This window comes from Myxine glutinosa, chromosome 2 (genome assembly GCF_964187855.1).
Source record: "Myxine glutinosa chromosome 2, kmMyxGlut1.1, whole genome shotgun sequence".
Taxonomy (NCBI): domain Eukaryota; kingdom Metazoa; phylum Chordata; class Myxini; order Myxiniformes; family Myxinidae; genus Myxine; species Myxine glutinosa.
The window spans coordinates 59,919,245-59,940,818 of NC_136262.1; the positions used below are offsets into that span (position 1 = coordinate 59,919,245).

Genomic DNA, 21,574 nt, shown 5'->3' on the forward strand with positions numbered 1-21,574 from the left:
CAAAGTGCACCATTAAGTTTTCGATAATATTTTTTAATGTGAAAAGTACAAGAGAAGGGTCAGACCAATAAAGATCAGATCATGTACCATGCTCTAAACAGAGCGTCAGTTCTGCTGGAGTAGTTTGGCAGGGGATGCAATCCTGGACGGGTCACCACTCTGCCACAAAGTCAGGGCAGGAATTCGGAATTTGTCCATGTTGCTGGTGATAGCTCACCTATTCTTCCCAAAGGACATTGTGGGATCTTTAACTCCAACCAACTAATACCAGCAGACGGGATGCCCAGTTTAACGTCCATCCGAGGGACGGGACACACATTGATGAGTCACCCTGCCTGTGAAACCCCAGGGTGACAGTTTGTAGCTGAGTCAGAATTTTAACCCAGGTTAGACAGCTTAGAGGCAAGCTTTTGCATTTAGGCCATCCTGCCAGAGCCAGACCAAGAAAAGACCTTTAATAAGGAAAGAGAATAAGTATCAACCACAGTGAATGGGAAAGCATCACATATAGATCAGACCAGGTGGAGCACGCAGCTTATTGCACCCTGAAGGTCATGAATGAACGAGCTGATTATTTTTTAACAGACAAACCAAAAGCAACATCACAATTTTCTTTGCATACAACATCTCTGCTCATGGAAGAACGAGGTAACAGAGGACAAAAAGACAATGTACGAACAATGAGGCAACCAGTGAATTAAATAAGAAAGTGCATGAAGAAGCAAGCAAAGAATAAAGAGGAGGGAAGGGGAATAGGGGTGGAGGGGGGGGGGGATAGGGGTGGAGGGGGGAGGGAAGAGGGGTGGAGGAGGGTGGTGGGAGACAGTAATCTGAAAATAAGACCGTTTCTGGAAGCCAGTTATGTAGGATTAATGGGGGGAGAATAGCCTGGTGTTGGCTTAATGGTGAAGGTGGCTGGCTTAGGATCTTAGGCCAGGGTCTCGAGTCAGCCCTTGTAGTACCATATTGCAATAACACCAGGTGTATTGACTCCGCCTGTCATCTTTCCGACGTTAGCAAAATGAGTACCAGCTTACACTGCATCCAACAACAACAACACACACACACATACAACACAACTGAAACAAATGTTAACAAAAACAAGTGTTAAATGGCAAATGTTAACTAAAACAAGGGCACTGCTGCGCTTCCAGAAATGATGCAACCAGAAGCCTACGAAAAACAACAATGCGGGGAACGGATCATGGGTGGGGATGGGGGATAACTTGAGATGATGTTGTACCACTTGCTTGAATATACCACGGAAGGCAGTTACACAACTGGGAGAAGAGACGAACAAGGAGGGAAGGTGTGTGGAATGCCTGAATTTTTGAAGTTCAATCAACAATGTGTTATTGGCAGAAAGCATGCATCCTTTTGATAAGGGCAAGTTTGAACGGACAAATCAATGGCCTAGTTCCACAACGGGAGGCCGATTTGCATACAAAGTGATTATGCTTATGATTAAGTCATATTGTGGAGAATGTTCATCAGAAAATAAAATATGGAAATTACATGTAAAGAGTAGATAAACCACCAATGGGGAATACAAGGTGGATTGGAGTCAACATATAGCATCCTGACAGCTAATACATATCAAACACAAGCGTTACGCCTAGGTCCCCCGTTGGTGAAGTGATGCGACTTGACAAAGTGGAAGACGCAAGGCGGCCATCTTGGATGTTGACGTGGCGACCCAATTTTCAATAGCGTTCTCCCTTATGCGTAGATCCACCCACACACCAGATTCGAAGTTAGTAGTTCGTTTATTTTTCAAGATATTGCGCTCACAAGGCTCAGACATGTATATGGTGGCGGCCATCTTGGATTTTGACGTGGCGACCCAATTTTCAATAGCTTTCTTCCTTATGCCTAGATACACCCACACACCAGATTAGAAGTTAGTAGTTCGTTTATTTTTCAAGATATTGCGCTCACAAGGCTCAGACATATATATGGTGGCGGCCATCTTGGATTTTGACGTGGCGACCCAATTTTCAATAGCGTTCTTCTTTATGCCTAGATACACCCACACACCAGATTAGAAGTTAGTAGTTCGTTTATTTTTCAAGATATTCCGCTCACAAGGTTCAGACATACATGGCGTCAGACATACATGGCGGCGGCCATCTTGGATTTTGACGTGGGTTGCACCCACACACCAAATTAGAATTCGGTCCTTTGCTTACGCACGCACGCACGCCCGCACACACACAAGGACGCACGCACACACACACGGACGGAGGGGAAAACCATAGTCCCCCTTTCGCTCCGCGGTGCGACGGGGGACAACAAGGACAGATCAACCTATTCTGCAAACAATCTTAGAAATAACTATGTGCATTGTAAAATAAGAAAGACCCCTAAAAATTTTCATACCAAACAATTATAATTATCAAAAGCAAAACAAATTTTACTTATCTTATCGAGTCTTTTTTTTTTTTAATGCAATCCAAGTAAGGAGCTTTTGAGACCAAAATAGTGACTTTCACAAAAACCTGTGAAAGCAAGCATAGCAATTATTACAAGCCACAAGGAAACTAGAATTGTAGCTTTTCATAAAGGCAATCATCAAGGCAGCAAAAACAAGATGAAAATTGTTGATTTATCCGCCATGAAAGATGGAAAGGCGTTGACGTTTTAAGCGTTACCCTTTAGACAGGGAAACGGGAAGTGGTTAATATATGGTAGGTGATGTTACCAAAGACCTCGTGAAGGTAACCAAGTTATTCGACTATAAAGGGTATTTTTGATTTATTGATTAATCAATTAATAAATTCATTATTTGATTTTTAAATTAATTAATTAATGTTCAAAAAGTAAGATTTGCATGAAATGGTGGTGGTTCAGGTATCATATTAGTCAATTGATTAATAATTTAATTATTTCACAAATGTTGTTTATTTCTTTTCATTATTAATCACTTATTTATTTTCTTTCTTTTCTGGGCATTATCTCAGGCACCTTTTGAGCCTGGAAGCTGATATTTGGACACAACAGTGGCCAAGTAATTTGGCTATAAAGGATATTGTTACGAATTTGGGTAGAGGAATATCTAGAGCCAGATAGATCTGTATAGGTAGGTATCCGACTGTCGTGATAGGGAATCTACCTGTAATAAGTTCTATGTTTAGTCCAGTTTGTCGGTATAAGCTGTATTTGTGTTCCCGCCATGAGGGTGGGGGGGGGGGGGGTGGGGGGGCTTGCTAATTAGTGCAGGGATTATGGATAAAGTTCCCTCGTTCGTCGTTTCCCCCCTGTGCCAAACCTTTGTCCCTTATGGCAACGCATTCTCATATAAACACTTAGATAGGTCCTCAGTGCACAACAGTGATTAAATTTCCCTCCCTTACAACAAGACTGTGGAAGACAAGCAGGCAGTGGCCGCGTACAACACCGGTGTGGGCGTCAGACATTGAGCAAGGCTGGGAGCCATGCCCAGGAGGACTGTTGATTGGCCAGGGGGAGGGGCGAGCAACACCACAGAGCGGGAAGCACTCGGCCAATGGGAGGGCACCAGCGCAACAGAACCTTCGAGAGGTCGAGAGACGAGGCGCTGGTTGGGGCTGAGCAAGAATTGACGTCACACGCAAGGTGACAAAAGGGCTTGCTGGACGACATTTTGTCTCTCTTCGCGCTGGACCCCCCACCCCCCCCCCCCCCCCCCCCCCCCGCTCGAGTTGGAGATTGTGATTCGCCCTTCTTTTTGCCTCTGTGCTGGACGACATGTTCTCTCTTGGCTTCTTCTTGTCTCTGCCATTTCCCTCTCGGTGCTCGGAGCTTGGAGCAGTGCATTCGGTGCTGTGAGCGAACGGACCTCGTGTGCGACCGACGAGGAGTTTGGACTTGGAGCGAGGCGTGCCGTGGAGCAGTCGAGGCTGGGGCGGGTTGGCTCGGGGCATGGCAGAGCATGGGCGAAGCGGACGGAGGGTATCTTCGTGCCGGAGCTCGGAGCCGCGTTGGATGGCGGACACGACTACTGACAGATAAGGCCGCACCCCCAGAACACTACACGACGGTATAGTTATTTTATAATTTCATTTTCCTCTGTCTCGTATTTGGAAGTCGGTGTGCGGGATCCCGATTTAGGACAATTATTTATCTTCCGTCGCGTTCCATTGTTCTCGGGTTCCGTCAAATAAATCATTATTTTTGGACATTTTACCTCCCGTGTTCGTTGAGTTACTTTCTCCTCCAGGATCGGACAGTCGGTTCGCTATAGGTAAGCGCTTGCCACCTCTTCTCCTTCATTCTTTCTCCCGTGCTTTTATAGCCGAATCCGTGCTTGATCGTCGCCTCTATTAAAGCCGTTTGAGCCATCCGCGAGCCCTGGTATTAACTTTGAGGGATTCGCACGACAATATTTTTGATTTAATGATTCATCAATTAATCGATTAATTATTTATTGATCAATCAAATGATCGATTAATTAATTATGTATATGGAGGATATGTTATTTGTTTATTTGGCATGGGGATGTGCTCTGTACTTAATCTAGCTCTACCTGTTTATTTATATAATTGAGGTTTTCACGACCTCTTCTTTCCCTGATGTAGAAAACATGAATAAAGTTGTCTTTTTTGTTGTTTGTTTTGTCGGTATACGGGTTGTTCAGTCTGAATTTGCAGCACACAATTTGATTACTACCTAGATGTAGTTGCTACTTTGAGCACAGAACTAGCACTGTGTTTGGATGGCAACAGAGAACAATAACAAGAGGAAAATTGTTGATTTGTCCACCGTAAACGATGAAAAGAGTGCTGATGTTTCGGGCTTTACCCCCTGTCTGAACAAACAAGAGAAGGGGAAATGGAAGGAGTTGATATCGTGGAGGTGACATTACCAATGACCTCACCCTTGATGTGGATACAGGTGAGCAACACCTGATGCTCCAACATGAGCATAATGAGTGACTTATTGGTAAGGGTATAAATAACTTTGAAGCTGAAGATGTAACTTTATGAAAATTAATGAAATAATGAATAAATCTAAAAAAAATAAAAATCAATTGATTAATCAATAAATAAAATTAATCGATTAATTGATTAATCATTAAATCAAAAATACCCTTTAAAGCCAAATCACTTGGTCACTGTCGTGTCTGAATATCAGCTTCCTAGCTCAAAAGGTCCCTGAGATATTATATTGCCCAGATGAGAAAGGAAATAAATAAGTACTTAATTAATCGATAATAATCAAGTAATACAATTATTTGATTAATCAAAAAAACAAAAAATACCATTTTTTCCAAAGCACGTGCTCACTATTGTATCCAAATTTCAGCTTCCTATCTCAAAGGGTGGCTGAGATATCGCCCGGACAAACAAATAAACAAGCAAGAATAAAAACAAGAAAGAAAGAAAGAAAGAAACCGGAGTGAAAACTGAGTACTCCCCAGGGGCGGATCCAGGGGGGGGGGGGGGGTGCAGGGGGTGCGCACCTCCCCCCCCCTTCGATCCAGGATGAGGGTGCAGGGGGTGCGAATCTGCTGAACTGTTGGACCAGGGAAGAACGCAAGGAACTGCAGAAACTTCCAACGCACGAAATGCCGTTTCTGACGATCAATTAAAAAAAAATCCTGGGGGAGGACCCCCAGACCCCCCTTTGTCCCCCCCCCCCAGCGCTATCGTTTCATGCACCCCCCCCCCCCAGTCTTAAAATTCCTGGATCCACCCTTGCTCCCCCTTTCAGCGTGCATCATCACCGGATCCCCCTTCGGTGCTGGCGATGACGTCATGCAGCGCCTGGAGATGGAATAGGAAAGGAGCGGTGTACAACAAGTACAGATACATTCAAAGTGCACCGCCCCTATGCCAAATAAATAAATAACATATACTCCAGCGAGCGGGCGCCCCGGCAATGCCGTCGTGCAGCACAGAGGCAGTATTGGGAGGGAGACACCTTTAGAGGCCATTTTTCTCTGCAGAGCAGTGGTTGGCCTTTTTCGGGCACCGTGGTCCCCTTTTTGAAGCAATGTTTTATGGCCGGATGCTCTTCCTGCCGACAGCCCTGTTAGTCGCCAGTGACACACAGGGAATTACCAGTGAACTGGTACTCAATTTGCCGACCTCGGAAGAATGACAGGCTGAGTCAACCTCCCTGGCATTAATTCAGTGATCGACCGGGATTCAAACCCAGGATCCTCGGATCTTAAGCTGGCACCCTAACCGCTAAGCCAACACCAAGCTCAGTATTGGGAGGGAGAGATGTACAATAATTGATTGATTAATTGCGTAATGAAATAAATAAATAATAATCGTAAAATAATTAATTTCTTAATCAATTGGCTAATAGCATACCCAAACCACCACAGTTTCATCCGAAGTTGTAACTTTAATAATTAAATAATTAATTAATAATAATAAAAAGAATTAATTGATTAATCAATAAATAATTAGTCAATTAATTGATCAATCAAAAATATATATAGCCAAATTACTTGGTCACTGGTGTGTCCAAATATTAGGTTCCTAGCTCAAAAGGTGCCTGCGATATTGCCCAGATGAGAAAGAAAATAAATAAGTGATTAATAATTAAAATAAATAAATAATAATAATAAAGTAATTAAATTATGAATCAATTGGTTAATAGCATACCTAAACCACCACCGTTTCATCCAAATTAACCAAGTGATTGATCGAATTGTTAAATTAATTAATCGATGAAATAATTAATCGATTATATCAATGAATCAAAAATACCATTTACAGCCAAATCACTTGGTCATTGTCGTGTCCAAATATCAAACTTCTTAGCTCATCCATCAATGAATGAATGAATGAATGAATAGGAATGATCGTTTTAAGGCCATTTTCCCCGCTAGAGCGGGGGTTAGCCTTGCGGGCCCCATGACAATCATGGTTCCCTGTTTGAGGCAATGTTTTTATGGCCGATGGAAGGAAAGGAGATAGCAATGAGGAAAGCAATGGAAGGGGGTGTGTACGAAGTAAAAAGTGAGGGGAAAGAGGAGGTTGCTCTGCACTTGGCAAGCACAACTACTAAAGTACAGAGCCTGTTCCACCACACAGGATGGGAAAACATAACAGCTCTAAAAAAAAAAAAGACGACAAAACCACAGTTATAAAATATTCAACTGGTCATAAGGTTGTACAAACACAGTCTTATTGTTATCTGAGTAACACTTGGTAATGGATATGACCTTCAGCACTACCAATGATTTTTCCAATGAATCTTCATTGATACATGGAAGATGAATAGTTGTATGAAACCAAACTAGCACTATAAATTCTGATTTGCTTTTGGAGGAGAGGAAGGGGTGGTTAAATAAAAGGTGCTTATGATTTTGCTTTTTTCATTGAAGCTGATGAGAATCTACTCAAAAACTTGATGTCATACCCGAAATTGATGGTGTGGTTGACGCTCCGCTGCTAGGTGCATTGAGAGGCCGTACCCCAAGAACCGCAGCGTCTACAGGGAAGGTTCTGGAAGGCTGGAGGGAGGAGGTGTCCTGAGAGGAGGCATAACTGGGCTCGAAGCCAATCTCTGATGTAGGACCTGTGAAACAACAGCACTACGTGAAGCAGAGTGTGGTGTATCGTCTCGTCTCGCCAATAAATTTGCCTTCTCCAATGCACCAACTTCCCCTTCTCCAGTGCCCCGCACCCCACCCTCACCCTCACAACTTAACCAAATCAATTTTATTTTCAACGCTCTTGTGCTCGATCACCAACTACGACTGATGCAACACTAATACCTCGACTCAAACTGACACAAGAGAAGGGTGATGGACAAGGAGCTGCGATTCACTACAAAGCAACGTTATTGTGTAAGTGAGCACTCCCTGCTGTAAAACAAAGGCTTGCTTTCCACAAATCACCTGGTGCAAAAAATTTAGAGTTTAGACTATCGGTGTGTTGTGGCTGGTGTCCATTTGCAAAGCATTGTATTTGCACGAAAAAAAACCAGTAAAAGTCCCAGGTAAGCTGCACAAGTTCCACCTTACCAGAGGGCTGGAAACGTAAGCGGACCCCTGGCTTAGGGAGCAGTGGTGGGGGTCTGGACCCATTCTGCCTGCTGGAAGAAGAAAGCATCTTTGGTGACCCTTGGATGTTGTCTATTATGGTTTTGTTGGGTAGCACTGGTGATGAGTTGCAACGTGATCTTGGAGAATCCCTGAGATCTATCCCTAAAGGATATGTAGAGTGCAGAGGTTTGTTTCACTGGTAAATATGAGGCAGATTTCAGTGGAAGCATAAAATATGGATGACTGCTCCAATAAAACGTGCACTCACCAGCAGGCATCAAGCTTGTCCTTTGTGTTGGTTTGGGTCGAACGGGAGGGGGTGTTGGCTTATCAGCATCGATCAAACTCCCTGGCTTACTGAAAGGGCCTGGAAACTCAGGCAGTGCAGAGCCTTGGGTCTTGGATTGAACACCAACGTCGTGCACACTTAACGCTTCTGGCACAGCATCCTGCATTTCCTCTTGAGAGTAGGCAGAGAAGCATTCAGAAAAGCACAACATAAATTAATTAAAAGAATAAATTAACAAGCATTCTGAGTATTGCGCTGCAATACATGTCCCCTACCGGCAGTCTGTAGTCCGGAAAACTGTTGGGGAAATTACCAAAGTTCAAAGTGCCATAACTTTGTCAAAAATGATCGAAACGTCGTGACGTTCGAACTTGATCTGTAACTTATCATGAGGAAACCATGTACTAAGTTTGAAATCATTAGCATTAAGAGTTTAGAAAAAAGGTCCGGAAAACTGTTCTTTGCATGACGGACTGACGGACTGACAGATGGATGGCATGCAAACCTATAGTCCCCTCCGGTGTACACCGGTAGGGGACTAATAACTTGCACAACTTTAATAAAAATTCAGGTCAGACTTATCCATTATCCTCCTCAATAATCTGAAACACCAGAAAAGCACCAGGGGTGTGACCTGATGCCACTTTCCCCAGTGTGGACCTATCAAAGACAAAGACATTGTTACCTCCGCCAGCGAAGGTGAATGGAGGTTATGTTTTCACCCATGTTTGTTACTGTCTGTTACTTGGCAATTTTTTTTTTTTTTTGCAAGTATGTTGATCACTACGGTTTGTGTGTTTGTCTGTCCGCTCACTTATACTTGCCTACAAGTTACAGTTTTTAACCGATCTTCACGAAACTTCACCAAATGGTAGAGTTCGTGGTCCGACAAATTCCTATACATTTTTGAGGTCAAAAGGTCAACATAGGCCGAAGGTCAACCACTTTTTTTCAAATTTACAAAAATCCTCAATTTTCAGCCGATTGCTTTGAAAATAGAAGAGAATTTACATATCGGCTAACCAAATTCAACCACCAACTATTTTTGAGATCAGAGTAGGCCAAAAGGTCAACATAGGCCAAAGGTCAACCACTTTTTTTGAATCTTTGAAATCCTCAATTTTCATCCGATTGACTTGAAATTTGAATAGGATTTACATATCAGCTTACTGAATTCAAACACCAACTATTTTTGAGATCAGCATAGGCCAAAAGGTCAACATCAGTCAAAGGTCAACCACTTTTTTTTGAATTTCTAAAATCCTCAATTTTCGTCCAATTGATTTGAAATTTGAAGAGGATTTACACATCAGCTAACTTAATTCAACCACCAACTATTTTGAGATCAGCGTAGGCCAAAAGGTCAACATCGGCCAAAGGTCAACATCGGCCAAAGGTCAACAACAATTTCATATTTCTAAAATCCTCAATTTTCATCCGATTGACTTGGCATTTGAAAGTGATTTTCATATTGGCTAACTGAATTCGACCACCAACAACTTATGAGATCAGCATAGGCCAAAATGTCAACCACTTTTTTTCAAATTTCTAAAATCCTCAATTTTAATCCCATTGACTTGAAATGTGAAAAGGATTTTCATTTCAGCTAACTGAATTCAACCACCAGCTATTTTTGAGACCAGCATAGGCCAAAAGGTCAACATAGGCCAAAGGTCAACAACAATTGCAAATTTCTAAAATCCTTAATTTTCATCCGATTCACTTGAAATTTGAATGGGATTTACATATCAGCTAACTCAATTCAACTACCAACTATTTTTGAGATCAGCAAGCAGCCCACCTGCACACCTGTCTGTGCGCAGGTCATATGGTCAATATAGGCCAAAGGTCATCCCCTTTTTTCAAATTTCTAAAATCCTAAATTTTCATCCGATTGACTTGAAATTTGAAAAGGATTTTCATATCGGCTTACTGAAACCAACCACCAACTATTTTTGAGGTCAACATAGGCCAGATTTCTAAAATTGTCAATTTTAAACCGATTAACTTAAATTTTGAAGATGATTTGCATATCAGGTCACTGAATTCAACCACTAATTATTTTTGAGGTTAAAAGGATGCTCTACTGAGTGCCACTCTACTTTGTTCTGTTTTTCCAAGTGTTACTCCATGAGTGATTTTTCATTTGTTACTTGCCGGAAAAGATTCCGGCAAGTATGTTGGTTAGTTGGTTTGTCTGTTTGTCTGTCTGTGCGCAGTACTACGTCTACACAGTTGCACCTAGAATTGCCATACTTTACACACACATTTGTATTAACCTGGAATAGACTGTGCCCAATTTTTTAACTCTCTAGGCCTAAGGCCTCCATTATGACGTCATAATTCGATAACTTGACAAGTATAAAACTTCATCCAATCAAGATGCAATTTATTGAGCGCCATGTCAGCATAAACTGGTGGAGAAAAAAAATAGTGATGACGTCATTCGGTCACATGGTTCGGCCACCATCTTGGAAAAACCGAAAAAAATTGCACCTCTATATCTCCGAAAGTGCTGAAGAGAAAAAATTGAGACATGGCTCATTGTAAAGAACTCTCCATGGGGAATAAAATATGTTAATGATGATGTCATAGGTGAATCCATTATGACGTCATAATTTGACAAGTACAAAACTTCATCCGATTAAGATGAAATTTCTTGAGCATAATCTAGGAATAAATTAGTTTAGAAAACAAATAATGATGACGTCATAGGACACGTGGTTCGGCCGCCATATTTGTCCAACATGGCCGATAAAAAAGTACATTCCGGCAACTCTTTGGTCTCTGAACGATTTTGCATTTGTTTGTCTGTGTCTGTGAACAAGATATCTCAAAAAGTTGTGGACGGATTCGGACGAAATTTGGCAGAGAGGTATTGTATGTGACAATGACGAAATTATTCGATTTTGGTGAAGATCCGGATTCGTATCTGGCAACTATAATTTTTTAAGTGATTATTCACCATTGAGAGATAGGGCCAAAAACTATATATAGCAGGATATCTCAAAAAGTTGTGGATGGACGTAACTTGGTGGACAGGTTGCGTGTGTGACAAGGAGGAATTTATTCCGTTTTGATGAAGATTTGAATCCGGATCTGGATCGGAGGATTTTTAAAGTGTTTCTTCACCATTGAGTGACAGGACTAAAACCGATATATAGAAAGATATCTCAAAAAAAATTATGGACGGATTTAGACGAAACTTGGTGGACAGTTTGGGTATGAGACAAGAACGAATAGATTCGATTTTGGTGAAAATCTAAATATGGAATCGGATACGAGATTGGGTGTTGGGCTAGCGGCTAGGGTGCCGGCTTAGGATCCTAGGATCCTGGGTTCGAATCCCGGTCGATCGCTGAATTAACGCTAGGGGGGTTGACTCAGCCTGTCATCCTTCCGAGGTCGGCTAATTGAGTACCAGTTCACTGGTAATTCCCTGTTTGTCGTTAAAGGTGGCAAAAAGGGTTGGCGTCAGGAAGGGCATCCGGCCGTAAAACATTGCTTCAAAAAGGGGACAAAAAAACAACAACAACCACGGTTCCCGAAAAAGGCCAACCCCCGCTTTGCGGGGAAAAATGGCCTCTAAAGGTGGTTATTATATATATACGAGAATTATTTAGTTTTTTAAAGTGATTCTTCACCATTGAGAGATCGGGTGAAAGGCGATACATAACATATTTCAAAAAGTTATTGACGGGTTATGACTAAACTTGGAGGATGAGTTGGTTAGGTGACAAGAACAAGCCGATTAGATTTTAGTTCAAGTCCAAATCCAGATCCGGCCTATTAGTGGATACAAAACATAAACTGTTCAGCCTGGCGGAGGTGTGTGCTCTACTGAGTGACATTCTAGTTTTACAATTGATTGATAAAGCAAAACCAAACGTGATGTGGGTAGGATGTTCAGGTGGAAGTACAGTGAAGTATGTAATAGGCCTATTAAAAAAACATGAAAATCAAGATTGGCTCAAAATTTTTTTGTTATATATACAAAACAATTTTGAGCCATTACTGCTTTTCATGTTATATATATATATATATATATATATATATATATATATATATATATATATATATATATATATATATATATATATATATATATATATATAGTAACGGATTTGAGAATCCTGTAATTTTTGTAAATACCACCCTTTGTAAATGTCATGATTTGTGTAAATACCTCCATAATTGTAAAGGTCAAAGGTCGTCCCCTTAGTTAATTCATCGCATACACCTAGCCAATCTTAGAACCTCCAAATAGTTATTCTCTTATTCTATGTAGTTTAAGGCTCTGTTGCCCAGTAATTGACACTCCATTGCACCGAATCAAATAAGGATAGCTCCCCTTCAATAATTACATTTCCCAGCCAAACTCTCCCTCTCTGGGTAAAGCAGCTTGACAAGCGTGGGGTGCGCGCCCCCCTAAACTGGCCTGGCTTTGGAAGCGGCATTCGCTGCTATGATGAATATGTGCTCCGTGCTCCGTTTGGACAGGAAGGGCGGGGTCGCCGGGAAGAGGCAAGCCCAGGGCGCGCCACGAGGGGCGGGGCTGTTCAGCCCCATGCCCAAATAAGGATACAAGCCCGTGGCTCGCCACGAGGGGCGGGCTGTTCAGCCCCATGCCCAAATAAGGATACAAGCCCATGGCGCGCCACGAGGGGCGCGCTGTTCGACTCCATGCCCAAATAAGGTAGCAAGACCGTGGCATTGCCATACAAGGTCACGAAACAGAGCACGGGGGAGGGCGGTACCCAAACAGACGAGGGCGTGTCACACCCACGCTTGAGATATGCTATATGCGTGCGACAAAATCGCAGAGAGAAGAAGGGATACAGCAAGAGATACAGCAGGGTGGTGCCAAGAGAGACCAAGAGAGAGCCCGAGGCGTGTCGAGGCAAGAACCAGCCCTGCCGCGTGCAACGAACGAGATACGTGTGCCGCCGCCGCCTTGCTCGCTTCCAGCCCGGAGAGGACCTGCTTGCTGTGCGCCCTGCCAAACCTTCCAGCCTTGTGGTCCCACCTTCCTCTCCCTCCAGCCAATCCAATCTGCAATTCCCCATTCGTGTACGTGAGTTTGTTTTGTGTGTCTTGTCCTGGGGTTTAAGTAAGTCTGTATAAGCTAATAATTGCACTGTGTCTTCTGATCCTTCCATTTCCCTGTATATTACTTCGATTGCTTTTCTTCCTTTAGTCTTGTATAATAATAATAAATCCTGTTCTTCCTACCTTGCCTTCTTTCCTTCACATCCGTTTGTCCTTGTCTTTTCCATCATTGAATACCTGTGGCACGATTTGGCCAACGTTCAGGATCGGGTTGGTCTTTGCTAAACGACTCGAACTTCGGGTTGCTAAAACCGCTCGGCAACTAGTCCATCTAAAACCGTGGTTCGAGCAGAAGTTATTCCCTCGTTCCCGGCTGGCGGGAGTAATTAGGTACGTAGCGAACCCCTAGGCCTAACAAACCCTACCTACCGTCGGTCCGGGAAGGACGTTGTAGCTTCAGGAGCGGAGACGGTCAGCTTAACAAGACAAGGGGCTAACCACCTCTTGCTAAGGGGAAGAGTCGTACTCCGTGTCCGTAACAATATATATATACGTAGAATAGAGAAAGCAGCCCACCTGCCTACATCGTGCAAAATTTCCCATGTCACCTTAATTATTGAGAATGGTTCCAAAATTGACTGTTTGACTGCCGTTCACACAATCACAAGGTAATGGAATTTATCATTGCAGCAGACTTCAAGACTCATCTTTTCACCAACTCTCTGATCTCCGACTATCAGTTTGGCTTCAGCCCAGGTCATGCCACATTGGACTTGCTGCTTCTTCTTCTGCATCAGCAGTGGATGAATGCCCTCAATTTCAAACAAGAGGTCAGGGTTATCTCACTGTACATTTCCCAAGTATTTGACTGCCTAGCACCCTGCCCTGGCCAATCGTATTCTTGAAATATGTCAATGACACATCTTTGTAATTCAAGATGAAAATTAATGATATGAAATGAAAGAACATTCTGTGCAGGAAAATTCCACATCCCTCCACCGAAATTAAGTTGGTGAAAATAAGTAAATAAGAAAATTTACCAAAAATAAGTATCTACCTGGAGCATGTCTTTTAGTGGACAAAAGTAACACCCACATTCTCGGTTTGTCCATCCATAATGACCGACAGGCAACTGTCCAATATATTTTCTGTGGTCAGCTTTTGGGAGAGGTACAGTCTCTGGAGGCACCAGGCCTCACTATCAGCTATAACCTGTCTTGGGAAGATCATATCTCTTGGGCCTCCAAAGCAGGCTGCTGCCGAGAAATTCTACATGGGGCCAAATTCTTCCTCCATTGCTCTGAGCTTATAAACATACACAGCTTTCATCTGGAGCCTCATGGAACCTGACTGTGCACATGTTATGTACTACTATTACAATGTAATGTGCTACTATTACAAATGCCCATCCTCCTTCCATCCCCCAACCCCCTCCCCCCCCCCCCCCCACCTCCCCTTAATACCCTGGAATACACGGGGCTGGATGTCATTGGAATCTTACATCAGGAATCTGAATCTCAGGGTCTGCTTCAGGTCAGGCAGGTCAGGTATGGGAGCATGCGCCGGAGCAGTGCATCGCCGCATCCACTTTCCGACGATACTCCAGGGGCCTCCGTCTGGCCATCCCCCAGGCTAATGCCTGGCCCATCCCTATCTCCTTGAGATGCCGATCAACCTGCTGCAACCACGAGGCACGCGGTTGGCCCGTTGGCCTCCTCCACTCACGAGGCTCCCTTGCTGAGAGTATCTGGTGAGATGGATCAGCATCCGGAAAACGAGCCACATGTCCATTCAGCCGCAGCTGACGCACAAGGACCATACAGGTAACAAATCTCATCTCATCTGTCTCTCTCAGCAACCGCTCGTCGGACACAAAGTCCGACCAGCGATAGCCAAGGAGTCTCCGAAGAGACTTGGTTCCGAAGGAGTTAAGTCTCATTCTCTGGCCCTTGGTGAGGGTCCAAGTCTCGCATCCGTAGAGCAAGACTGAAAGCACCAAGGACTTAAAGACTGACTTTCATCCTCCTGCATAGATACTGACAACGCCACACCCCATGATCCAGTGAATCCATGACTTCCCAGGCCCGACCCAGACGTCTATCACCTCTGGCTCACAACATGCAGAGACATGAATAACACTGCCAGGGTAAGTGAATCTCTTTGTGACCTCAACATCTTCGCCACAAACAGGCACAGACAAGACAGCAGCATCCAAGATGTCATTGAAAGCCTGGATCTTGGTTTTGACCCAGGAAATCTGTAATCCCAGCGGCTCCACCTCCTAATTCAGTGCCTGGAGAGCCCCCATAAGAATATCCAGCGTCTCCACAAAGATGACTGCATTATCTGCGAAATCAAGGTCAGAGATCTTGACAATCCCAAATGATGCACCGCAGCCTGACCTCTGCCGAACCCCAGTATCAACTGGAAATAAGTCAGAGATTGAGCCACCACACCTCACAGCACTCTCAGTACAAGAGTTCCCTTTCCAGAGTGGGAAAACAAGGCCCCTCTTCCAGTCAGTTGGGATGATGCCTGTGCTGCAAACAGAGCACAGAACTGCATGCAGCAACTCAAGTACAACATTTCCACCAGCCTTGAGAAGCTCAGCATGGATGCCACAAATCCCAGGAGCTTTGCCCCCTTTCAACAGGTTCATCGTCGCCTGTATTTCCACAAGTGAAGGCGGTTTACAGTTAATTGGGGGGTCCGAATTTTGGATGGCAACACCTCTGACATCCAACTCAACAGCTGGTGGGTCAGCCTGGAACAGCCGCTCAAAGTAACCGCCCCAGCGGGCCTTCACTTCAGACTCCTCTGTCATGAGGCCACCACCCTCTGCTCTAACCGCAGTACACCTAGGGACAGGCTTAGAGGAACGCAATGCACAGATTCCTCTTTAAGCAGGACGAGAATCGCATGACCACAAGCGATGCTCTACCCTTTCACAGATTCCTCGCACATAGGCCTTCTTGTCCTCCCTCAGCGAACATACAGTTTTATGTCTCAGCTCCCAGAACAGTTCAGCTCTGCCATCATACCTGGCCCTGCGACTCTGGTCAATGGTATCAAGCGTCTCTTGAGAGACAAAGTTCTTCTTTGCCTGACAGTGGGTTCCAAGACAGCCACCGGCAATGTCAAGGATGGTGGTCTTGAAGGCACTCCACAACTCCTCAGGATCCCCCGAAGCATCCAGACCCCCCAAAACCCGAGCAGAATCCGGTTCGGATGACAGTAACAGTCCCTCTGCGAAAGCTGCACAAAGGCGCCCTCAAGGCGACTGGGAAATCACACCCTCGGGTATGGATGCTCCACGGCTCCCAACCGGCGAACCGCAGATTTCCCACTCAAAAGCCACGTTACACACACACACCAGATTCACGTCTGAATGCGGTGACAATGGTTAAAGCGAAGTGAAAAAACCTTGAGTGAAGCGCAAAGCGCGCGAGTCAAAATGGCCGACGGCCCGTTCTCGAGGCGTAACGGCACTACGATGATTCTCCTCGGAATCAACCGCAATACCTGCCGCGCAGGTTGATCTGTCACAGCTATAACAACTCTGTCGCAGGAATCCCTTTCCTGGGAAACCCAAAGTTCACTCGTGACTCTCGTTCGCCAATCGTTCGCTCCAGACCTCGAAGCAGCTAGGCTTCTTCTCCGACTCACTCGCTCCGCCTTCTCTTCCTCTTCTTCCTCTTCCTCTTCCTCTTCGTCGTCGTCGTCCGGTTCCGGTTTCATTTAAAACATTAACTTTTTTACCTTTTACAAATAGTAATCTCTATCTCCCTTAAACGACAACAATAATAGTACATGGAATCAAAAATGTTTACAGTGGATAAAACCACAACAACGGAAGTGACGAATCCGTAACACCCGCCCATTGAACCATTTTCGCCCCTCTCCTGGGTGGGTCTTTGCTGTATGTGTCCATGGAGCATGAGTACTAGCCGGCTGCTGTTTTGCTTGGCTGGCAGTTGTTATAAATGTTGGGGATGGCCACACAGGGTATCACAAACAGGGGAATTGGCCTTAAATCCTACTACTAATTAACACGGCATCATCCCTTGTATGATGACATTTAAACATAACCTTAAGCTACATTTTCCTTATTTATGGACATCAAATGCTCCTACAAGTCACACGGTCCATTTCCTGGGAATGGTTTGCCTAGGCAATCCTATCTTTCCTAGGGTAGTCTCCTATCTACCCCCATAACGTGAAAGTATTTTCACATAGTAAAGATGTCCTTTGCCGAAGAGTTGGTCTCCATTACTTGGTAATGCTGAACAACATCGTCTTTCCAATTGCAGACATCCATTAAATAAATTACGAACTCTGCCATGTTAATATGAGGCACTCACACAAAGTTCAAAATCCATTCAATGGTAGTGACCCATCAGGGGTTTGTGTAGCACACATCCGCCCACTTGGGCCTTGCATCGGCCCACATGGTCGGGAATTTGCAGTGTGGGCAGCTGCTCGTACAGTGAGCTGAGGAAGTTCTCAAATACTTTCGTTGTGCAGAGGCACAGCCTTGTGCAAAGTACCTCTCAGTTGTTCTACCTTGTGAAAATACCTCTCACTTGTGTAAGTACCTTCGTTGTGCAAAGTACCTCTCAAGTACTTTCCCAAGTATTTCAGCTTCTTTATGAAGCTTTGTGAGCCATCTCAGGTAACAATCCTGATCTCGCACATATGATATACTTTATAAAGCCCCGAATACCACCATTTGCAGGAGTTTTTGCACATGTGCATTGAGCATTCTGGGGCAAATTACATCATTTTGAAAGTCATGTATTGATGCAAAAGTACATTGATGTCTCCTGATATAATCCTACATTTGACTATTTTTTAAAATCCTCCATGAGCCGTATGATAGTTAAAAATAAAAATTCACTTTAATAAAGGGAATTATAGCATGGGAACCACAATAGCATAATAAAGGGAATCCTTAACATTATTTGAACAAGAGTGTAGATCTTCATTGGAATTCTTTACAAAAAGAAAATAAAAATCAGCTTTGCATGGGAGGGTGTGGGATGGAGGCCTGGGAGAGTGCAGCATGGGGGTGGCGGAGAGATGGGATGACGGGGGATGCTGGGAGGAGGCGAGAAGACGGGGAAGCCTGGAGGGGCAGGATAAGTGGGTAAGTTTGAAGGGGTGGGATGAGGGTGCTTGGGAGGGTGCGGCGGGACAGAGGTGGGGAAGAGATGGCATAAGGGGGGAAGCTGGGATGAGGTAGGAAGAGCAGGGAAGCTGGGAGGGGCAGGATGAGTGGGGGAGGGGAGCTTGGAGGGATGGGATGAGGGGGGATGTTGGGAGGGGGGATGTTGGGAGGGGGGATGTTGGGATGGGGTGGGACGAGGGGAAAGCCTTGAATGGTTGGGACAAAGAGGAAGCTTTGAGTGGTTGGGTGAAGGGTAGCGATAGCTTTGCGTGGGAGGGGGGGAAGATGTGGGGATGCAGGCTTGTGGGAGATGTGGGGGAGGGTACTAATATGTAGGGGGTTTGACACAGTTAAAGGATGTGAAGGGGAATTGATTGTCATGGTCAGCCAACCTCTGCAAGCTGGACTTCTAAAGATTCCTATTCTAGATATATGGAGACAAAGATCATGGGACATATGGAAATAATTATTGTTGAAGGCATGAAGGAAGGTGGTGCTGTAGGTACGCGACGAGGGTTGATGGACCAAGCACTTAGGTGAGAGACAGGTTTGGAAAATAATCCTCATGAGGCAAAAGAAGAAGAAGAAGAGCACATGGTGTGCTCATGATGGGGAAATGTGGATGGTGAAGCACTTTGAAATGTATTTAAGAGTTGTTAAAGGAAGAAGAAAGAAGTGTTTCCTTCAAGGCAGATGCAATTTGGAGATATTGAGAAAAGGAAGAGATAAATAATGTCATACAGGAAATGCAGGCAGAAGGAATTACAAACGGATTGAATATCGTGTCTTGGGGTGAAATGCAGTTTGTTTTTTGGGGTTTTTTTTTTTTTTTTTTTTTGAAGCAAGGAGTAGGATTAAGCTAAAGTTGATCCTGAGGGTGAAAGGACAATACTTGGAAGATAAGAAGTGGATTGAGGAATGTGGCTTCAAAACGGACTAAATACAGTCACGTGAAAAAGTAAGTACACCCCATGTAAAGCTTTGACTTTTTCAACATATTTCAACATACAGCTATTTGATCTTCATTTGAACAATATTGATAGATAAAGGTGATATAATATAACAAATATCATGAAACATTTACATTTTGTACTCCATTGTATAATTTAAATAAACATAAATGCAAATTTTGCATGTGGAAAAAGTAAGTACACCCTTGGCTCTAATAGGTGGTATTGCCCCCTTTGGCAGAAACAACGTCAAGTATGCGTTTCTTATAACTGTCTACCAGTCTCTGACATCGACTGGGAGAAATTTTTGCCCACTCCTCCATGCAGATTTCTTTCAGCTGTGCGATGTTTGAGGGGTTTCTTGCACGCACAGCTCGTTTCAAATCTACCCACAACATCTCGATGGGATTTAGATCCGGGCTTTGACTTGGCCATTCCAGAACCCTCCATTTCTTTCTTTTCAGCCATTCCTTGGTGGATTTACTGGTATGTTTAGGGTCATTGTCATGTTGCAAGGTCCACCTTCGGTTGAGCTTCAACTTTCTGACAGATGGCCTCACATTATCCTCAAGCACCCTCTGGTACAATGAAGAATTCATAGTGGATTGTATGATGGTGAGCTGCCCAGGCCCTGATGCAGCCAAGCTGCCCCAAACCATAATATTTCCACCACCATGCTTTACAGTTGGTATCAGGTTCTTGTGGTCAAATGCTGTCTTTGGTTTTCGCCAAACATGTATTCTGGTACTGTGGCCAAATAGCTCTACCTTTGACTCATCTGTCCAGAGCACATTGTTGCAGAAGTGCTGGTCTTTGCCTAGATGTTCATTGGCAAACTTTAGTCTTGCCCTGATGTTCTTTCTGGACAGCAAAGGTTTCCTCCTGGCACACCTCCCATGTAGATCAAATTTGTGCAGCCTCTTTCTAATGGTAGACTCGTGCACTTTGTCATCAACAGTGGCAAGAGCTACCTGTAGGTCCCGTGATGACATTCTGGGGTTCTTAGAGACTTCTTTCAGCATCTTGCGGTCTGCTCTCGGTCTGAACTTGCTGGGGTGGCCTGGCCTGAACAAGTTGGCAGTTGTTTGGAATCTTCTCCACTTGTAGATGATCTTCCGGACAGTCGAATGATCGATTTCAAATTGTTTGGAGATCTTTTTAAATCCCTTCCCAGACTCGTAGGCATCTATAACCTTCTTTCTGAAGGCCTCAGAGAGCTCTTTTGATCTAGGCATCTATAACTCTCTCCTCTTGCCTTGACCAGCTTGCGCCTATGAAAACCAAAACAGTTTCTTTCACCCATTCTGCTCCCTGGTTTACCCCTGAACTTCGCCTGATGAAAACTCGTGCTCGCCAACTTGAAAGACTCCGCAATAAAACAGGTCTCACAGTTCACTCCCAAGCCTACAAGGACCACCTACAACACTATAAAGATGCCCTCTCCCACGCCCGCTCTGCCTACTACTCTCAAATTATCCACTCTGGCTCCGGAAACCCAAAAGCACTCTTCTCTACAATAAACAAACTCCTCAGCCCCCTGAACACCACCACCCAGTCATTCACAGTAGACAACTGCATCTCCTTCCTTTCATTCTTCCAACGCAAAATTGAAAACATCTACAACAGCCGCACCCGCTCCCCCTCCCCCAGCCGCACCAGCTCCTTGACCACCGCCGCACCCGCTCCCCCTCAAACCACCTGCCCCCCCTTATCCTGCCACCCCCTGTCTCAATTCTCCCCAGTCTCCCCTACTGACCTCTCTGAACTCCTCATAGGAATGAAAACTGCCACCTGCACTCTTGACCCCATCCCCTCCAGCTTTGTCAAGGCCTCCCTTCCTGCTCTCTCTCCACTTATCTCCCTCGTGGTCCCCCTGTGCTGTCTTTCCCTCGTGGTTGTCAGCTCTTTCACGAGCCTCGATTCAGTATACAAAAAAAAAAAAAAAAAAAAAAAAAAAACAGCTTGACCACCGCCGCACCCGCTCCCCCTCAAACCACCTGCCCCCCCTTATCCTGCCATCCCCTGTCTCAATTCTCCCCAGTCTCCCCTACTGACCTCTCTGAACTCCTCATAGGAATGAAAACTGCCACCTGCACTCTTGACCCCATCCCCTCCAGCTTTGTCAAGGCCTCCCT

At 44.4% G+C, this 21,574-nt stretch overlaps 1 protein-coding gene across 1 annotated transcript in view; it reads right to left on the reverse strand.

The window, feature by feature from the left end:
• LOC137421762 (phosphatase and actin regulator 2) overlaps nucleotides 1-21,574 on the reverse strand; it is a 60,741-nt gene that overhangs the window by 18,616 nt on the left and 20,551 nt on the right. The window contains exons 5-7 of the mRNA XM_068108132.2: nucleotides 8,253-8,444; nucleotides 7,964-8,146; nucleotides 7,357-7,515 (exon numbers count right to left, since the gene is read on the reverse strand). Coding sequence (XP_067964233.2) covers nucleotides 7,357-7,515; nucleotides 7,964-8,146; nucleotides 8,253-8,444 — 534 coding nt within the window. The remainder of the gene's footprint in view (nucleotides 1-7,356; nucleotides 7,516-7,963; nucleotides 8,147-8,252; nucleotides 8,445-21,574) is intronic.